At 40.0% G+C, this 21,130-nt stretch overlaps 2 protein-coding genes across 2 annotated transcripts; both read right to left on the reverse strand.

The window, feature by feature from the left end:
• Positions 1-262: 262 nt before the first annotated feature.
• Positions 263-8,876, reverse strand: LOC131995922 (uncharacterized). The gene is made up of 2 exons (XM_059365234.1): positions 7,913-8,876; positions 263-1,522 (listed from the first exon to the last, which is right to left on the reverse strand). Exon 2 carries the CDS (start codon positions 1,518-1,520, stop codon positions 597-599), a length of 924 nt encoding a protein of 307 aa, XP_059221217.1. The 5' UTR covers positions 1,521-1,522; positions 7,913-8,876; the 3' UTR covers positions 263-596.
• LOC131996056 (uncharacterized) lies at positions 1,578-5,603 on the reverse strand. Its single transcript, XM_059365493.1, has one exon. It carries the CDS (start codon positions 5,601-5,603, stop codon positions 1,578-1,580), a length of 4,026 nt encoding a protein of 1,341 aa, XP_059221476.1.
• Positions 8,877-21,130: the final 12,254 nt, after the last annotated feature.

Raw genomic sequence — 21,130 nt, forward strand, 5'->3', positions numbered from 1 at the left:
TTTTATAATTTTTCTTGTGTTTCTTGCAATTTTTATTTCACTAATTTCCTTAGGTAAGTATTCTTCTTGTTTTTGTTTTGTTTTAATTTCAAGGTAGGTATTTAGGGTTCACAATATAGGTAAGTATGTTTATTTTCTAGATGGTAAGTATTTTTAAACAATTTCACATTTCAAACAGTTCTTAATTTCTTTGCTGTGTACAATTTAATTTCACTTTTTCTTTCTTTTTCCCTGCTCACAGGTTCTTTTTGTTGTTCTTTTTTTTCTTGGTCGCGGGGGTTTATATGCGTACGGGAGTTAAGCTTGACTTCGAATAATTACCAAAAAGAAAAGAATATCATCTGCCAGTGGTTGGCGATGAACATTTGTTTGGCTGAATAACAACAAACAAGTATGTACCCAGCGACTGCATATACGCACGTTGGTATGAGTGCGTGTGTGTTTTACATGACAGACCGCTAGGCACATACCTGTTGCGTTTAGCTAGCACAGCAGCTATGATAAAAAAAATAGCACAACCATGAACATTCCGCCCCCCATGACCAAGTGTTACATTCCAAGATTTTAAGGGCTAAGTAAGTATGACGATGGAAGCCTTATTGATTTAGATTCCGAATAGGGCCGGATATGATGTATCCCAGTACCGTCCTATAGGCGTTGACGTCACCAAGTCCGGTAAATATGCGACCTTCTCTATGTATTGCAGAGTATGTATCTGCACCAAGCTCTAGATCGATAGGAACATTGCTTCTCGGGTCCGGGTCAGCTAGTGAGCTATCAGTTAAATCACGGGTCGGGTCGTGAAGAAGAGGGTCGGAATAGGGTTGTCTTGGCAGCTCGTCCGTGATGAGCGCGTTGACCTTTAACGCCCAAGTGCTAGTGGGTTGGCGAGACATAATTTTAAAGCTAGCAAATCGTTTACCTTGGTACAAAAACGTTCGAAGACCAAGCCGGCGGAACGTCGCATACGCGATTCTGGACATTATAGAGGACTGGCTTACCAGGACTCGCACAGAAGCCCAACTGTCGACGTCTTCACCGGTTATGCGTATAATGGCCGTCGGCACAAAAACAATGTCCCATAAGAAGCGGGGCGGTGTCACAGGCACGTCTATATTGAGGGGTGCCTCTTCGAGTTGAGGGGCCCCATGGAGTAGGGTGTGATGACGATCATGACAACGGCGGCACCCTGTGAGGCTTGTACAGTCTGGCGCTAGGTGACTTCTTGCCAGGCAATTTCTACAATAGCCTCTCCTTTCCACTGTTTCGTACCGTTGGTACGGGGTTTTGTCTCGAAAGCGCTGGCATGAGTTAAGAGCGTGGTCATCTTGGCAAAGACCACATGAATACTGCCATGTACTTGGACGACCACGCCCACGTTGCAAGTCCCGGTCCGCTCCAGGATGTCCTCTTTCCTGGCGATTGCCATCACGTCTTTCATTGTGTCGTGCGCCACGATTGTTTTCGCGAGGTCTTTCCTCCTCCTCTTGCCAATCTCCACGGGGTAAGTAGGCCGCCATTCCTGTAAGAAAAGTCTTGTGAGTACCGTGTTCTAAGGTTCGTGAGTACCCGACTAGTCATGCGGAAAACAATTTGACAATTTTAGTAATGGGTCTAGTGACTATTCCGTTTGACGTTCTAACATCTACTACTCTTATATTTTGATCTGTACCATGATAGGCCCTTTCAATGCGACCCATTGTCCATTCCGTAGGAGGGAACCTATCGTCTCTGATTACAACTAAATCATCCTTTGCGAGATTTTCCTGCTGATATTTCCATTTGGATCTGCGGTGCAATTCTTTCAAATACTCCGACTTCCATCGTTGGCAAAAGTATTGAGATACTATTTTGAGTCTTTTCCACCTATTAGCAAAAGAGACATCCTGATCTGAAACATCAGGCTCCGCTGGGGTCAGAAGTGGTGTACCAATAAGAAAGTGGCCTGGAGTCAAAGGCGAGAAGTCATTGGGGTCGTCGTTGGCTGGACTCAGCGGTCTGGAATTTAAGCAAGCCTCTATTCGAGTCAAAATTGTGGACAATTCCTCGAACGTAAAGTTCATTTTCGGAATAAACTTGCGCAAGTGGGATTTAAAAGACTTGACACCCGCTTCCCACAGGCCGCCCATGTGAGGGGCACCAGGAGGAATAAATTTCCAAACTAGATTTTGATAAACATTCTGCTGCAGCGTTTGGTTTTGTAGAGTCTTTAAGAACTCTAGACGATCCTTTTTAAGTAATTCAGAGGCGCCCACAAAGTTTTTCCCATTATCGGAGTAGATACAGGCCGGACAACCTCTACGAGCAATAAAACGCGAAAACGCCGCTAAAAAAGATTGTGTAGAAAGATCGGTTGTTGCCTCCAAGTGTATGGCTTTTGTCGCAAAACAAACAAAGATACAGACGTACCCTTTGGTAATCAGACAAGCACGACCTGAATAGTTTTTAATATTAAAGGGTCCTGCAAAGTCAACCCCGGTATTGGTAAAGGGTCTCGAGAGTGAAGTGCGCTCAGGTGGAAGGGACGCCATTATTTGTGATTGCAAGTGCTTTTTATACAAAATACAGGTCTTGCAGTTGTGTATAACTTTCTTAACAAGGGGTTTTAACCGAAATATCCAAAATTCTGATCGCAATAATCGTGTCATGAGCTGGTTGCCTCCATGAAGTGTTATTTTGTGTGCAAACTCGACAAGAAGTTGAGTCATTCTTGCATCATATGGCAAGAGAATGGGATGCCTTTCATTGTATGACAGTGCCGGTGATTGGACTAGACGCCCATTGGACCGCATAACCCCTTTCGAGTCTAAAAATGGGTTCAATGACAAAAGGCTACTGCTGGGCGACAATTTAGTTTTCTGTTCTAAATTGTGGTATTCGGAAGCAAAGTACTGTTTCTGAGTCATAACTAAGAGTCGTTGCTTTACGTCTTGTATTTCTTCAGCGGTAATCTTCCCAGACGAGATTCTAAGATGCGATCGACCTGCGCTAGTGTTTCGCCAAAATCTTAAAACATAACACAAAACTCGATATGCTCGAGACAAAGAAGAGAATCTTTCTAGAGGGTCTTCAAAGGTTGTAGTAGCAAAAACTTTAACTGCTTTCGCTTCTAAACTCGTGTCACTAAAAACTTCGTACGTTGGCCACCTGTCTTTCGGAAGTTTTAACCATAGGGGTCCGTGCCACCACAAATGATGACCTTTCAAGTCAGATGGTGAGCACCCTCGACTGGCAACATCCGCAGGGTTACTTTCGGAGTCAATATGCAGCCAATTTTCAACCCCGACGTTTTCCAATATCTCCGAGACGCGATTTCCCACAAATGTGCTCCAAGCACAAGGTGGTTTCTTGAGCCATGCTAGAACAATTGTTGAGTCAGTCCAGTAGTAAGTTGTGAAGTTAGAAATTTGAAGCTTAGCTATAATTGACGACGCAAGCTTTGATAATAAAACAGCCCCGCATAACTCAAGCCTTGGTAGCGAGATTTTCTTTATGGGGGCTACACGAGTCTTAGCAGCGAGCAAATATGTTTCTGTCTTGTGGTCTTCATGTTCCACTCTTATGTAAAGAGCTGCTCCGTACGCACTCTCAGACGCATCACAAAACCCGTGAACTTCAACTTGACACGAAGGCACAAACTGAATCCATCTTGGAACTTTTACTGATTCAATTTCCCCACAGTTTTTTACAAAGGTTTGCCAGTTTATTAATGCTATTGCTTTGAGCGTGTCATCCCAGTCTATTTTGTCAAGCCATACTTGCTGCATGACTAGCTTGGCGATTACAATAACTGGGGCCAACCAACCACAAGGGTCAAACAATTTGGCAATGGATGATAAGACCTCTCTTTTTGTGTACGTTGGTCTGACTTCTAATGATGGTGGTGTGAATGTGAAATAATCCCCAGAAATATTCCACCGAATACCAAGGGTTTTGGTTGAAGAGTCCTCCGAGAGCTCAAGCCAATTTACTGGCAGCAATTGATCGGCAGGTAAGTCTTGAATGACTTTGTGATCATTTGCTGTCCATTTCATGAGTTGAAATCCAGCCGAGTCAAAGGCTGAGATTAACTCTTTACGAGATCGGATGGCTTCTTCAATTGTGTGAGCCCCGACCAGAACATCATCAACATACAGATTCTCTTGAATGATCTTTGATGCTAAGGGGTATGTGTCCGCCACGTCTTCCGCAAGTTGAAGAAGTGTTCGGATTGCAAGGAATGGTGCGCAATTTACTCCAAACGTGACTGTCAAGAGCTCAAAATCCTCGACTTGGTCCTTTGGAGATTTTCTAAAAAGTATTCTTTGGAATTGTGTCTGATTAGGGTCTAGGAGAATTTGCCGGTACATCTTCGTTACGTCCGCATTGAATACGTATTTGAAGAATCTCCACTTCAAAATTTGTAACACAAGGTCTTGTTGAAGAATGGGTCCAGCAAACAGGTTGTCGTTGAGGCTTCTTTTGTTCGAAGAAGGACTTGACGCATTGAAAACCACTCTAAGTTTCGTTGTGAGTCGATCTGGCTTGATGACAGCATGATGCGGCAAATAGTAATTGGGAGTCTTAGTTACCTCCTCGGCCGATAATCTCCTCATGTGTCCAAGTTCCAGATATTCCAGAATAGTTTTATCATATTGTTCCTTTATTTCAGGCGTTGCCTGCAGCTTCCTTTCCATTCGATAAAATTGTGCTAAAGCGATGTTTCTAGAACTTCCTAGTTCTTCGCAATTTTTAAACGGTAGGGTCACAACGTATCTTCCATTTTGGTTTCGGCGAGTGGTTGTCTTAAAGTTTTGTTCACAAACCATGTCCTCTTCAGACCTCAAAATCTTTTTGGGGGTCTCCTCCACCTCCCAAAAACGTGTAAGTATTTTCTCTATCGATATTGTGTTGTGCAGAGAAACTCGGTTACCCCCTGTAGTTCCTTGTGCTATGGGTCCACCAACGATCCATCCAAAAACTGTGTTCTGTGCCAAAAGTGTGCCGACTGATTTCATAGGAGATCCAATGTCAAAAATAAGGGGTCCTATGTCCATTCCTATTAGAAGGTCAACCGGTTGGCTAATATAGAATTTTGGATCTGCCAAATCAAGGTTGGCAACATCCCGAAGTTGTGCTAGGTCTAAGTTTTGTGGTGGTAAATTAGAAGGAAGGGCCTTCAAGACAGGCGCCCAAACCTCCAACTCAAATCGAGGGTCTAAGCTTGAACGCAAAGTAAAGAGACAAGCTTTGTTCGAAGTTTCGGCTACCATCTGGCTAAGCCCCGTGACGTGTACCAAGTTTCGCTTAGTTGGAAGACTCAATTTGTTCTTGAGTTTATCTGTTATAAAGGTGGACTGCGATCCAGAGTCAATAATAGCTCTGGCATCGAATAGTTGTCCTCTAGATTCTATCTGCACTACGGCAGTAAATAGCAAAGTTTCCCTAGGATGACGCTCACTAATTTGCTTATCCCGAAGGGTCAGGGTGGTGATGTTACTTTGTCTTGTGTCAGGAGTGGACTGTATAATTGTCGTAAGAGCGGTAGCACTAGTACTGGGTCGCGCTACATCTCTGGCTGGGTCTTGGCTACTAGCTTGGGTTTCCGTTCCCTTGTGTAGCATTGTGTGATGCTTCAAGTTGCATTCTCTACATGAAAATTTGCTCTTGCAGTCTTTTACCCCGTGATTAGATGAAAGGCAATTGTAGCATAAGTGTGAAACCTTCACGATGTGAATCCTATCATTGATATTTTTCTCAATAAACTTCGGACAATCCCGAATGAAATGCGTTGCTTTACAAATCTGGCAACTTTGAGCCGTTTGGGTAGGTTTTGCCGGAGGCTGTCTTGCATTAGCATTATTCTTAGCACCAGAACTGTGGGTCTTTTGTGAAATGTTCGTGTGAAAGCTGTTGAAAAACTTTTTGTTCTGGTCCTGCTTATTGTGACTTGGCTTACTAAAACTTGGTTTAATATTGCTTACAGACTCGAGGGTCTTAAACTTATGGGTCAGAAATCTGTCAAATTCCGCCCATGTTGGAAGAGTCTTGCAATCATTTAACGAATTCTCAAACTCCTCTAGAAATTGTCTAGGTAACCTTGCCGAACATAAGTAGATCAAGATCGGGTCCCATTTTGTAACATCCACGCAAAGTATTTCAAGAGTTTGTATACAGCTATTAACAGTGCGCTGCAGCTTCTGAACTGACTGAGAACATTCTACCGTAACATTTGGCAGATTAAAAAGAATCTTTAGCTGTTCGTTGACCTGCATTCTTTTATTCTCATATCTGTCAGTTAAATTGGACCAAGCTAATAAAAATCCATCATTTGTCAAAGGAACGTGGCTTATCATCTCCCTCGCCTCTCCTGCGGTCTTTTGTGTCAAATGAAAAAGTTTTTCAACGTTGCTTAGCCTTGGATTCCTAATATAAATTGCAGTGAAAAGGTCCCTGAATGTTGGCCAAGCTGTATATCCTCCCTTGAAAGTGTCTGTATCACACGGGGGGAGTCTAGAGACTGGCATAAAATCCCTTTCCTCGGATCTTACTTGCTGTATCGACTCTCTTTCTGCCTTCTCCTGGATCGCCTGTTCTTTAAATGCATTAATATCCGCGTTCAATGAACCTATGACTCGCATATAGCTTTCCCTAGCGTCTTTGTAATGAGATCGAAGCTTGTTTCTATCCATGGGTGTTTCGCCCTCCGCTGCAACATGATCGCGGCATTCTAAGTATGATTTTTTAACGTTGTTCCAAAGCGAATCCAGCTCCACTCTTAGAGCCTCCAGGCTATGAACATTATCCTCGGATCTCGCTGCGGCGAATGTGCTGTCGAAATCCACCAAGTCATTGACGCTATTTGCAAATCTATCACGTATAGCTTTCTCCATTTTGCCAAAAATTCCTTGCTACTAAAATTTTCCAATTCGAGAAAATTTCAGAGAAGGGTCAAGCAAAACACTATTTAATTGTCTCGGTTCAGGACCTAAATTCAAAAAAACTCAATTTTCCTTGAAGGGTCCGATGCCGACTATCAAAGCGGATTCCCAAACTAAATGGCACAGTCTTCGTTCGTCTGTGGAGGCGGATTAATGATAATGGAAGAACAAATAAATTTCCTCTCAAGGCAGCGGGTCAATCAATTCAGTGCTTCAGAGAAAGGCGAACAGAAACCCACTTTCAATAAATCGTGGCGAATTGCAATACGAGGGACGTGGTATTTGCGCCCCAATAGACAGTCTTCAAGAAAGCAGATAATATCTCTGTCGATTTGTAAAATGTTGGGACAATTTTTTCTTTTTTTTACCCAATCGATTTAGGTCACTTTGCTCTACAACGTATCATTTCATCTAAGCCAGCGACAAAATTTCAAAAAAAAAAAAAAAAAAAAAAAAAATCGCAAACACAGTCACGTCTTAATAAAGAGCCAACAACAAAGACCCTGTGATTCAAAAATCAAATTCAATTCTGACTAGGCCTCTATACCACAAGGATCGTATCTAATCAACGAGGCACAAATTTAAAACAAAACAGGATGAAAATGGCATAGATTCGATTTGGGTCACTTTTCACATTAAATTCAAAATGGACGTAAATATTTCCGAAATTCCTTAATAAATTTTTTGAAAATCAAAAATGGCCGTCGAGTCCCCTTCTTCAAACGTATATAGGGTCAGTGGATCGCTTTGCATATGTGTGTCACAAAATTCATATGAGTCAAAAAATGGCGGGTCACTAAACTCACTCCATTGGGCATCAAAGCATTTATCGCATGAACTAGTCTATAGCACGCAAAAGGTAAGTATACAGGGTCATGCACAGGTTTCGAGTATTTTTTTGCCACATAATTACAATGAGAGTCAAGAAGTGCGGCACCTGGTATTCTCTCCTTGTGTCGTGCTTTTATATACGCATGTAAATGGGTACTCACTTTGAAGGTAAGGTTTGAGTGTATGTGTAGAGGTATACGTGTGTGTGTGTGTCTGTAGACGCCGGCCTTCCAATGTCCGTCCGCTCAAAACCTTATGGCTGAATTGCTGGAATGCTCGTAACGGATTTAAGATTTCTGGATCAATCTCTTGTTATGTAACGCGACCCCGAACCGAGCTTTTGTTTTGTTGTTGTGTAGATTAATTGATCTTGCAGCACGCTCACAATGTCTCTTGTACAATTTTGATTATTTTCTATTATTATTATTTTTTTTTTTTTAAACAAAAAATAAAATTTTTTACTTTTTCCAATGTATTTTAGCTTTTCACAAAGGGATGTAACACAACTAATGTCTGTGAACCACCAAAATCACACTTTTCGAAATGGCCACTTAATTTAAAAATTTTTTGAAATAACCACACTTTTTTTTCACAAATTCGGCTCCGAATGGACCAAAATGTTTCTTTACGAACTTTGGTTTTGCCTTTTTTTTCCACAAGACTAGATTGCTTTTTTTGTTTCAATTCAATTTGTTTATTTTCACAGGTTTGTATTTTTTTTGTTCCACTGTGCAATATTTACAATGTAGTATAAGCTTAATTAGGTAAGTGCAATATAAAACGAGGCAAGTGCAATATAAATTAAGGTAAGTGCAGTATAAATTAGTTTAAACACTTTGTGCAATAATTAGGTTTTAAGAAAATATATGTAGGTAAATTTTAACAGTGTAGATAATAAGTAGTTAGTAATTTTATAATTTTTCTTGTGTTTCTTGCAATTTTTATTTCACTAATTTCCTTAGGTAAGTATTCTTCTTGTTTTTGTTTTGTTTTAATTTCAAGGTAGGTATTTAGGGTTCACAATATAGGTAAGTATGTTTATTTTCTAGATGGTAAGTATTTTTAAACAATTTCACATTTCAAACAGTTCTTAATTTCTTTGCTGTGTACAATTTAATTTCACTTTTTCTTTCTTTTTCCCTGCTCACAGGTTCTTTTTGTTGTTCTTTTTTTTCTTGGTCGCGGGGGTTTATATGCGTACGGGAGTTAAGCTTGACTTCGAATAATTACCAAAAAGAAAAGAATATCATCTGCCAGTGGTTGGCGATGAACATTTGTTTGGCTGAATAACAACAAACAAGTATGTACCCAGCGACTGCATATACGCACGTTGGTATGAGTGCGTGTGTGTTTTACATGACAGACCGCTAGGCACATACCTGTTGCGTTTAGCTAGCACAGCAGCTATGATAAAAAAAATAGCACAACCATGAACAGGGAGGTTAAACCAATTAAAATGATTTAAAGAACTCACGAACTGCTAAAATGGTTCGGTACATAGTTTTTGTTCTAATTGACAGACAGAAACTAAACATGTAAAAGAGTGCTTGGTATGTTCGGCTGGGTCGAATCCACCATGGATAGCATTTGTCAACTTCTTTGGCCCGTAACTCATTATAAGCTAACAAAGGATAATGGATAAAATTTGATTTGCTATTAGATTCGGGTCATTCTGGGAGGTTTCAGACCATAGCAGATGTCATTGTGCAAAGTTTTAGCCAAATCGAATAAAAATTGCGTCATATAGGAGCTGATGAAGTGAAATCGGAAGATCGGCTAATGTGAAAGCTATATCAGGTTTAAGCCCGATTCCAACTGTCTGTGGAAAAAACGTCAACATTCGGAGGTGTACATTTTGAAATTTTGAAATTCCTATTAGTATAGGTTAGGAAAGGTTTAAGTGGCATTCCGGCATCAGACTCACTTAGACGTTTTCGTCCATTGTGATACCACAGGAACAGAAGAAGAAAGATTCCTTCCAGTTCCTACCGTTGAACCATCCAGATCGCTTTAAAAAGCCCAACAACTTGCGAATGTTCACATCCGCTAAATCAGACAGGTTCTCAAAGAAATGAGAACCTAAAGGGGAACTCCTTCTAACTGCTAGTGCGAGACACACATACAGAAGGTGTTCTATAGTCTCTTCTTCTTCGGATGTCCCTACAGCTTTTGCAAAAGTCGTTGTTGGCAACCTTCAGTCTGTCAGTATGTTTTCCGATTGGACAGTTCCTATTAGGTTTCTAGGTCGGCTGGGGTTTTAAATAGGCAATATCGGTCAATTGTTTGATACATCTCCCATATATAGCGATATCCCGCTTTGAATTCTTGAACCTCCAGAGGACGCAATTAAAGGGTGATTTTTTTGAGGTTAGGATTTTCATGCATTAGTATTTGACAGATCACGTGGGATTTCAGACATGGTGTCAAAGAGAAAGATGCTCAGTATGCTTTGACATTTCATCCTGAATAGACTTACTAACGAGCAACGCTTGCAAATCATTGAATTTTATTACCAAAATCAGTGTTCGGTTCGAAATGTGTTCATTCACCGTAACGTTGCGTCCAACAGCATCTTTGAAAAAATACGGTTCAATGATTCCACCAGCGTACAAACCACACCAAACAGTGCATTTTTCGGGATGCATGGGCAGTTATTGAACGGCTTCTGGTTGCTCTTCACTCCAAATGCGGCAATTTTGCTTATTTACGTAGCCATTCAACCAGAAATGAGCCTCATCGCTGAACAAAATTTGTCAAAATTTGAACACATTTCGAACCGAACACTGATTTTGGTAATAAAATTCAATGATTTGCAAGCGTTGCTCGTTAGTAAGTCTATTCATGATGAAATGTCAAAGCATACTGAGCATCTTTCTCTTTGACACCATGTCTGAAATCCCACGTGATCTGTCAAATACTAATGCATGAAAATCCTAACCTCAAAAAAATCACCCTTTATTATCCGATATGGCTGAAATTTTGTAATGTGACGTGAAGTCTATATGGCAGCTATACCTTAACCTGAACCGATCTGGGCTATATTGAACGAGACTTACAAAAGACCTAACACAAGTCACAGTACCAAATTTCTGCGAGATCGGATAATAAATGTGGCTTTAGTGGGCCTTAGACCTTTAATCAGCGGATCGGTCTATATGGAAGATTTATAAAGTATAGTCCGATATAGCTTATCTTCGAACTTAACCTGCCTATGGACAAAAAAGATTCTGTGCGATCTAAAATTTGGTGCAGTGAGTTGTGTTGTTCCATATGGCCTATATCGGTTCAGATTTAGTTATAGCTGCCATATGCACCGATCTCTCGATTTTTGTTCTTGGGCCCATTAACGCCACATTTATAATCCGTTTTCGCTGAATTTAGGTACAGTGAGTTGTGTTAGATCTCACGACATCCTTGATCAAAATGGCTTAGAACGGTTCAGATTTAGATATAGCTGCCATATACACCGATCTCTCGATTTAAGTTCTTGGGCTAATTAAAGCCACATTTGTTATCCGATTTCATTAAAATTAGGGACAGTGTGTCGAGTTAAGCCTCTAGGCATTCTTGTTCAATTCGAACCAGATCGGTTCAGATTTAGATATAGGTGCTTTATAGACTGATCTTTTGATTTAAGGTCTTGGGCCTTTAAAATGCGCATTTATTATCCGATTGCCCTAAAATTTGAGAGAGTAAATTATGTAACGCCTCTCAAAATCCTTGTTGTACCCACCACCATAGGATTGGTTATACTAATCTAGTTATACCGTTTGGTACACCTCGAAATATTGACCTAAGTATATATATTCGTGATCGTCTCGACATTGTGGGTCGATCTAGTCATGCCCGTCTGTCCGTCTGTTGAAATTACGATAGTGGCGGTCGAAGGCGTAAAGCCAGCCGCATGAAATTTTGCACAGATACTTACTTTTAATATTGGTCGTTGGGGATTGTAAATGAGCCATATCGGTTCAGATTTGCATATAGCTCCTATATTAACCGATCTCCTTGTTTGATTTCTTGAGTTCTTACAAGCGGCAATTGATGTCCGGTTTGGCCGAAATTTTGCATGCGTTGTTCTGTTACGACTTCGAACAACTGTGCCCAGTACGGTCAAAATCAATCTATAACCTCATATAACCGCCATATAAACCGGTTTCTCAATTATCATTTTTCGGTTCCTAGGAGCTTTAATATTTGGTGGTTTGACAAAAGATTTGACTATAAAATAAATGGATGCCCTCCAACTAAATTGGATGGTGGGTTTTCAAGATTCATCCCGGCCAAAATTAGTACGCTTTAACTTGTCTTATTTCGACCAGATCGGTCCAGATTTGGGTATAGCTGCCATTTAGACCAATCTCTCGATTTATAGTCATGGGCCCATAATATGCGCATTTATTGTCTGAGTTCGCTAAAATTTGTTGTTGCGTTAGGCTCAATACGGCACGATTTTCTGATATAAGGTTTAAGGCTCATAACAGGTGAATTTATTAACCGAGTTTGCTCAAATTAGGCATAATGAGTTGCGGTAGGCACCTCGAAATTCGTTGTGAGTATGGGTAAGATCGGTTCATATTTCGATGTGACTGCCATATAGACCGATCTTTTAATTAGAGTGTTGGGCCCATAACAGGCGTATTTATTATCTGATTTCGCTGAAATTTGGTATAGCGAGTGACATTAGGTTCCTCAACAACCTTGGTCAATACAGCCCAAATCTTTCCACATTTAGATACAGCTGCCATACATTCCAATCTTCCGAGTTAAATATAACTCGGAAGATTGGAACTCATTATAATAAAAAATTTATTATAATGAGTTCTGTTAGACCCTTCGTCATTTGTACCGAGTGTGGTCAAGATCGGGCTATATTTCAATACAGCTGCCATATATACCGATCTCCCTATCTAATTTCTTGAGACAATAAAAGCACGTTTATAACTCGACGGCAGTTCTCTGGCCTTCACCGCCAAATCGTCTGTCCTTTCATTCACCCTCTCTCCGTTATGGCTGCCGCTCCATAACGGAGTAAGGGGAATTAAATTGCAGACGATTTGGAGGAGAATGTCAGATGACTGTCGTCAATAAACTTGGTTAACCCGAAGTCTTTGGGGTCGACCCAGTCCGAGTTTAGGGCGTGGGCTACTAATGCGCATGCAACTCTGTGGAACAGCGAAGCGGTCGATAGGACCTATGGGGGGAAGCCCTATGGGGGATCCAGATCTTGAGAAAACGAGGCTATTACTTAAAGGAAGTAAGAAGGAGGTCAGTATAGCTATTAGTATCATAACGGGACACATAGGACTACGAGCTCACTTATGTAAAATCGGTGCGCCAAGTGATAGCATGTGTAGGGCATGCGTGGAAGATGATGAGACGTTGGAGCATTTCCTTTGTCATTGTCCGGCTTTCGCGTCTAACAGATACCGTTACATAGGTGGGGACGAAAAACCTGACATGAACAAACTTAGGGGCGTTGCATGGAAAACAATTTAGGATTTTGTTAGTAGCACGGAATTCCTAACTTAGATTTTCTTTTTCGAGGTTATTATACCCTCCACCATAGGATGGGGGTATACTAATTTCGTCATTCTGTATGTAACACCCCGAAATATGGTCAGAGACCCCACAAAGTCTTGACTTTTTGAGCCTCTAGAGGACGCAACTCTCGTCCGATTTGACATTTGAAATTTTGCAAATAATGTTTTAGTATCACATCCAACAACTGTGTTAAGTATGATTCAAATCGGTTCATAATCTGGTATAGCTGTCATATAAACCGATCTGGGATCTTGACTTCTTGAGCCAATAGAGCCCGCAATTCTCATCCGATTTGGCTGAAATTTAGCATGAGGTGTTTTGCTATGATTTCCAATAACTGTGCTATGAATGGCGCAAGTCGGTACATAACCTGATATTACTGCCATATAAACCCATCTGGGATCTTAACGTCTTGAGCCTCTAGAGGCCGCAATTCGCATCCGATTTGGCAGAAATTTTGTACAATGGCTTCTCTCATGACCTTCATTTTACGTATCTAATATAGAGAATGAATGACTTCTACAATGTTGTGGTCCGAATTGGACTATAACTTGATATATCTGCAATAGCATAACAGTTCTTATTCAATATTCTTTGAATAATACCGCGCATAGAACTCGACAAATGAGATCCATGGTGGAGGGTATATAAGATACGGACAGGCCGAACTTTGCACGCCCTCACTTGTTTTCTTTTTTTTTGTAATTAGAGCGCACACCAAGCCGATTACTGCCGATAACATCCGCAACCTAACTCGATTTTGCTGAAATTTGACACAGTGGGCTGTATTAGGCTTTTCGATATACCTGTTCGATATTCCTGTTCGATATGGTTCACATCGGTCTATATATAGATATAGCTTCCTTTGACACATAAAAGGTGCTTTTTTTACCGATGAATTTGGTATGATAATTTGTATTAGACCCTTACATAGCCTTCCTGAATATAGTGGAGAGCAGGTTATATTTGGACAATGCTGCTATGGGTTCAAACATGATGATTTTTTTTACCGTATTATGACGAAAGGTGGTTTATATATATCCGAGTTGGTGGGTATCCAAAGTTCGGCCCAGCTGAACTTTATGCATCTTTACTTGTTTTTATGGTTCTACACCTTCAAAGCCTCTTTCTGCATAGGTCTTCTGTAAGACCTACCTTTGAATATGAGAAGGGAAGGTCTTATATTTTTGAAACGCCTTGTTAAGTAGCGAAAAGTAGGTAGGGTCTCTGGCATGTCTTCTGTCATAGGCATTCCATAAACAGCTAAGGAACAGGGGCAAACTTCTCACATATCAATGAGTGCAGTCCGATTCAAGTTTTAAGCTCAATGATGAGGGGCCTCCTTTTTATAGCCGAGTCCGAACGGCGTGCCACAGTGCGACACCTCTTTGGAGAGAAGTTTTACATGGCATAGTACCTCACAAATGTTGCCAGCATTAGGAGGGGAAAACCACCGCTGAAAATTTTTTCAGATGGTCTCGCCAGGATTCGAACCCAGACGTTCAGCGTCATAGGCGGTCATGATTACCTCTGCGCTACGGTGGCCTCCAATGGTGGTGGGTTAAAAAATTTGGCACATTCAATCTATTTTTCGTCCACAGAAACAGAAGAAGGAAGATGCCTTGTAGTTCCCACCGTTCAACCATCCAGATCGCTTTAAAAAGCCCAATAACTTGCGAATGTTCACATCCGCTAAATCAGACGGGTTTTCAAAGAAATGAGAACCTAAAGTGGAACTCCTTCTGACTGTTAGTGCGGGACACACAACAGAAGGTGTTCTATTGTCTCTTTTTCTTTGATGTCCTCACAGCTTCCATGCATGTTAGTTCCTTATAAGTATTTCGGCCTATCAAAACTAACGGCTATTTCACTTGTATCTCTTCCATAGCTACACATTCATGATCGCTTCATTCAGGCTCTGTGTAATATGTCAAACATTTTGCAAAAGCCAAAGAAATGACAGCAGTATTTTTGAAATTTCAGACAAAGTGATGCAACTGCTTACCCATCTTGCAGTTACACCGTTGTTCATGCCAGCCATAATCTACACAAAATTTGTCACACAAAATGAAATGTCATTTTATATTCAGCCCACATTCGTACAATGTTTGTGCATCTGTGATGCCATCAAAGGACTCAAAGAAAATCTTTGGTAGACAAGCTGTACCATACTCGTTCAGGTATGCATCAGAGGTATACGCTAAGAATATGGTTAAATTATATATGTGACATATTTAAGAGAAAAGTGAAGTGAAATCACTGGTGATGTCATAGTTAGCTTAAGCGAACATCATGGAATCCTTTAAAGTATAAAAATGCCTGTTGCCTGTAGATGCCAAAAAGCCATGCATTCGTTCCATTCGACTTTGTAGAGGGTTTCGTTGTCACAAACATTTCCATGCATTTTGCTGTCAGGACAATAGAGTGACAGACAAAGTGAGATTGGTATGAATTTCGTGTGGAAGCGCATCATATAAATGCAACCATTAGCATAGAAAGAAGTCTGTGCTTTGAACCTATCTCTGCAATAGATTATATTTTAAAGATAACTAAAGCATGTACGATACGCATATATGATGAAGCTTAGGTGAAGCAAGCTTTTGTATTTTTATTATCAAACGAAAATGTAAACGAAATTAAAAAGTAGAGAAAGGGAAAAGTCGGGCGGTGCTGACTATATACCACCCTAAGACTGCCTAATACGAGGAAATTTGGCAATTCCCCTATTGCGAATTGCAAATTTTGCCCATGAACATTCCACTAAGGAACTGGGGCAAACTTCTCACATATCAATGAGTGCAGTCCGATTCAAGTTTTTAAGCTCAATGATAGGGGGCCTATTCTTTATAGCCGAGTCCGAACGGCGTGCCGCATTGGGCACCTCTTTGTGGAGAGTCTTTATATGGCTGCCAAACCAAATGGTACACTAAATCACAAATGCCGCCAGCAGAAATGTGGCCAGCATCTCGCCTAGATTCGAACCGAGGCGTTCAACGTCATTGGTAGACATGCTAACATCTGCGCTGCGAGGGCCTCCATATGCATATATATGGCAGTTACATATATCTAAATCTGAGCCGATTTCTCCCAATTAAAATCTAAACTAAAAACAAGTTAAAAGGCATTAAGTTCGGTCGGGCCGAACTTTGGATACCAACCACCCCGGGTATATATGTAAAACCCATTTCGTCACAATCCGGTGAAAATTGGATAACTTAAGCACCCATATTCGGCAGGAACATTGAGTCTAATATATATATATATATATATATATATATATATATCACTATTCAATTTTGTAGAACAAAATATCCGTCTTTATGGCAGATATATCCAAATATAAACCAATCTCAACCATATTAAGGTCAAATATTCTGAGGCTCTGAAAAACTCACTGTTGAAAATTACACCGAAATCGGGTAATAAATAAAGCTTTTATGGTCTTCAGACCCTTTATCGGGAGAGCGGTCTATATGGTAGCTATATCTAAATATAGTCCGATCTGAACCACTCTTGGGTCAGTTGTCGGAAAGCCTTAAACTACTCACTGTTTCAAATTTCATCGAAATCGGATGAAAAATAAAGCATTCATGGACATTAGACCCTTTCCCGGAAAATCGGTCTATATAGCACCTATATCCAAATATGGTCCGATTAAGCCCGTTCAAGAAGTTAACCAGCGTGCATCGAAAAGGAGTGTCCGTGCCAAATTTCAGCTCAATATCTCAATATTTGAAGGCTCTAGAGTGATTACAACAGACGGACGGACAGACGGAGAGACACACGGACATCGTTAAATCGACTTAGAATTTTACGACGATCCGAAATATATATACTTTGTAGGGTCGGAAATTGATATTTCGATGTGTTGCAAACGGAATGACTAAATGAATATGCCCCCTATCCTACGGTGGTAGGTTTAACAAGTAATAGCGTGCTAAGTTCGGCCGGGCCGAATCTTATATACCCTCCACCATGGAAAGCATTTGTCGAGTTCTTTGAGCGGTATCTCTTTTTAGACAAATAAAAAGTACTGAATAAGAATTTTTATGCTATTAGAGGTATATCAAGTTGTAGTCCGATTCGTACCATGAATGAATTGAATGCTAAACATTGTAGAAGTCGTTGTGTAATAATACAGTCCACTCGGATAATGATTGCACCTTGTAGGGGCTCAATAAGAAAAATCGGAAGATCGGTTTATATGGGAGCTGTATCAAGCTATTGATCGATTCATACCATATTAGACACGTATGTTGAAGGTCACGAGAGAAGGCGATATACAAAATTTCAGCCAAATTAGATGAGAATTGCGCCCTCTAGAGGCTCAAGAAGTCAAGACCCCAGATGGGTTTATGTGGCAGCTTTATCAAAACATGGATCGATTTAAACCATACTTAGCGTAGTTGTTGGAAGTAATGCCAAAACACTACGTGCAAAATTTCAATAAAATCGGATAAGAATTGCGCATTCTAGAGGTTCAAGAAGTCAAGATCCAAGATCGGTTTATATGACAGCTATATCTAGTTATTGACCGATTTGAACTATACTTGGCACAGCTGTTGGATATCATAACCAAACACTTCGTGCAAAATGTCATTCCAATCGGTTAAAAATTGCGCACTCTAGAGGCTCAAGAAGTCAAGACCCAAGATCGGTTTATATGGCAGCTATATCAGGTTATGGACCGATTTGAACCATACTTGTCACAGTTGTTGGATATCATAACGAAACACGTCGTGCAAAATTTCATTCCAATCGGATAAGAATTGCGCCCTATAGAGGCTAAAGAAGTCAAGACCCAAGATCGGTTTATATGGCAGCTATATCAAAACATGGACCAATATGGCCCCTCTAAGTGAAAACCTTTCTAAAACCCCGAAGCTGGCAAGCTATGAGTCACCAACTCGAATTATAAATATTATTCAAAAAAGGTTTGACAAACAGCACGAAGAAATACAATTTTTGATGGAAAAAATGGAGCAACGTATTCTAAATGAAATGAATAATCGGTTAAGTCACGTTAAACATGACATTATTCAAGAGGTAAAAAACGAGTTAAAAAATGAATTCAAATCAGTCATTGATAAACTGACTACAAAAATCTCTAGTTTTGAAGAGCGAATAGAGAAACTTGAATTGGCAAGTATCGAGAATGCTAACTTAAAATCGGCTGTCAACGATTTAAACTTGCGCCTCTTACAACAAGAGAATTTGATTGTAGCCAACGATGTGCGTATTAATGGTATACCAGAGTATGAAAACGAAAATCTGCCAGTTATTTTTGACAATATATGCAAGTATCTCAATATATCCAATATACACCTTATTTCAATATATCGCGTAAAAAATATAAGGAATATACGTGGCATAAAAGATGGAGCCATTGTAGCTAAATTACAAACGCCATATGAAAAAAACTTTCTACTTAAAGTAGTCGCTGAGTATAAGCGGAATATAAAAGGACATTTGAAACTTCAACAAATTGGTATTGATGGAGATGTGCCTTTCTACATCAATGAAAACCTCACGCCTTTCAATCATAAAATCTTTTCATCGGCATTAAAAATCAAAAAGGAGAATAGAATTAAGGCAGTTTATACATTACGTGGAATAGTTTATATAAAAATACATGATTCAGATGAACCTTTATGCATTAGAACTTTTGAGGAACTAAATAGACTTTTTCGCTAATTCAGGCTTTGATCAATATTGTTTTATATTTGTGTTTAATTTAAAAGATACATACATTTCCTATTATTTAAACAATGCAACACTATGTTTATTGACAATTTGTGCATTATATATTTTATTTCATACGCGCTTTGTCACTTCTAATGCTGACCATTTCCTCATTAAATATTTTTTCAGTCTAGGTGAGATGATCGTTAATTATGCATTCAATGATGAGTGCTAATAGTAATAACAGGAGTTCCAGAGATAATTTGCATGCCATGATTAGAGTTTTGGCTAAAATGAAAAATGGTATGAATATAATACATTTGAATGCCCAGAGCCTACTAAAGAAGATTGATGAATTTCGCTTTATTTTTGTCGGATCCAATGTTGATTTTATATGCGTGACCGAGACATGGTTCAGAAGCGACATGCCTGACGAATTGGCTAAGCTTGATGGTTACTATTTATACCGGGTTGATAGACAAGGACATGCAGGGGGTGTGGCCATATATGTTAGGAATGGTATTGCTTCTAGGATACGACTTGTTTCAGACCCGCAGGATAATATGGAATATATATTTATTTCAGTCGGAAGAGACAATAAAACGCTTTTGATCGGTAATGTCTATAGGCCGAATAAATTGGTTCGCACGGATGAACTGATGGAGAAAATACATGAGGTTTCTATGTCGTTCAATGAAATTATCATCACAGGTGATTTCAACTCGAATTTGCTTTTAGATAATAACTTGATTAGTGACTTTAATACATATGGCTTACATTCTGTTAATTCGGATACTCCAACTCATTATACAAATACATCTGAGACTCTATTGGATCTTTTTCTTGTTGGGTCAGTGGATAAGGTGCTGCTTTATGACCAACTTTCTGCTAGTTGTTTCTCCAGGCATGACATTATTTTCTTAAATTATAATTTTACTATGGAATACGAGGATAAAACTATTTGGTATAGAGACTTTAGACATGTAGACAACGAGAACTTACTGACGGATCTGCTCTCAGTGGAATGGAGTGCGATATACCACTACGTGGATGTGAACGAGAAAGTAAGATTTCTTGAAGAGAATGTGATCCGCCTCTACGAGAGATACGTGCCTTTGAAACGTAGGGTTGTCAAATCAAGGCAGCAGCCCTGGATAACCGGACGAGTGACTGAATTGATTTCTAAAAGAAATCGGGCTTACAGTAGGTGGAAGAGGTCAGGACTGAAAGACTCCATGACGAATATAGAACACTCAGGAATCAGGTTGTAAAGGAGATCCGGGAGAACAAGATGTCGTTCTATGGTGAAAGGTACAACTCTGCTGTCACTTGCAGGCAAAAATGGGGCGTGATCAGAGACATTGGTATCGGAATTGGAAAGAAGACTGGCGAAGATGCGAATCTTTCCAAACCCGAACTCGATGATATGAACCGGCAATTTTTGGCCATTAATGTACCGTTTGCGCAAGGTAATGTTTACTTGGGCGGATTGCAGACTGACGTGAATGGCATTGACGAGCAATTCAGATTTCGACTTGTTGATCAATGTGACGTTCTGGAGTCAATTTTGAGGATAAAATCCAATGCCACAGGTGTCGATGGTATTGACCCTAGCTTTCTGAAACCAATATTACCGAATCTTTTACCATTTATTACACATATATTTAACTATATACTTCTGTCATCGATCTTTCCCAGTGGCTGGAAGAGGGCAAAGGTTATTCCGGTACCTAAGTCCAATAATGATTTAGACCAATTGCGATCTTGCCATTCTTGTCTAAGGCATTTGAGAATATTGTGTATGATCAGATAAATACATTTTTAAACAGGAATTTCCTTTTATCAGATAGGCAATCTGGGTTTCGTAAACGCCGTAGTTGTACGACTGCACTTATTGATGTAGTCGAAAATATTAGACGCAATATTAATGATAACCACGTAAGCTTTCTTGTCCTATTAGACCACTCTAAGGCATTCGATTCCGTGGATCACACGATATTGGCATCTAAACTTACAACCTTGTTTAATTTTGACGACACAGCAGTTCGGTTTATTGCATCATATCTGGACAGGCGCACACAGGCTGTTACTCTAACGGTATGATGTCTGATTTCTTGGAGCTTACTCGTGGTATTCCTCAGGGTTCTGTGCTG

Source organism: Stomoxys calcitrans, chromosome 3 (genome assembly GCF_963082655.1).
Source record: "Stomoxys calcitrans chromosome 3, idStoCalc2.1, whole genome shotgun sequence".
Lineage (NCBI taxonomy): Eukaryota > Metazoa > Arthropoda > Insecta > Diptera > Muscidae > Stomoxys > Stomoxys calcitrans.

What these genes read in the sequence shown, in the direction of transcription:
- LOC131995922 (XM_059365234.1), bottom strand. Translation starts at nt 1,520, where the DNA reads ATGGCGGCCTACTTACCCCGTGGAGATTGGCAAGAGGAGGAGGAAAGA.
- LOC131996056 (XM_059365493.1), bottom strand. Translation starts at nt 5,603, where the DNA reads ATGCTACACAAGGGAACGGAAACCCAAGCTAGTAGCCAAGACCCAGCC.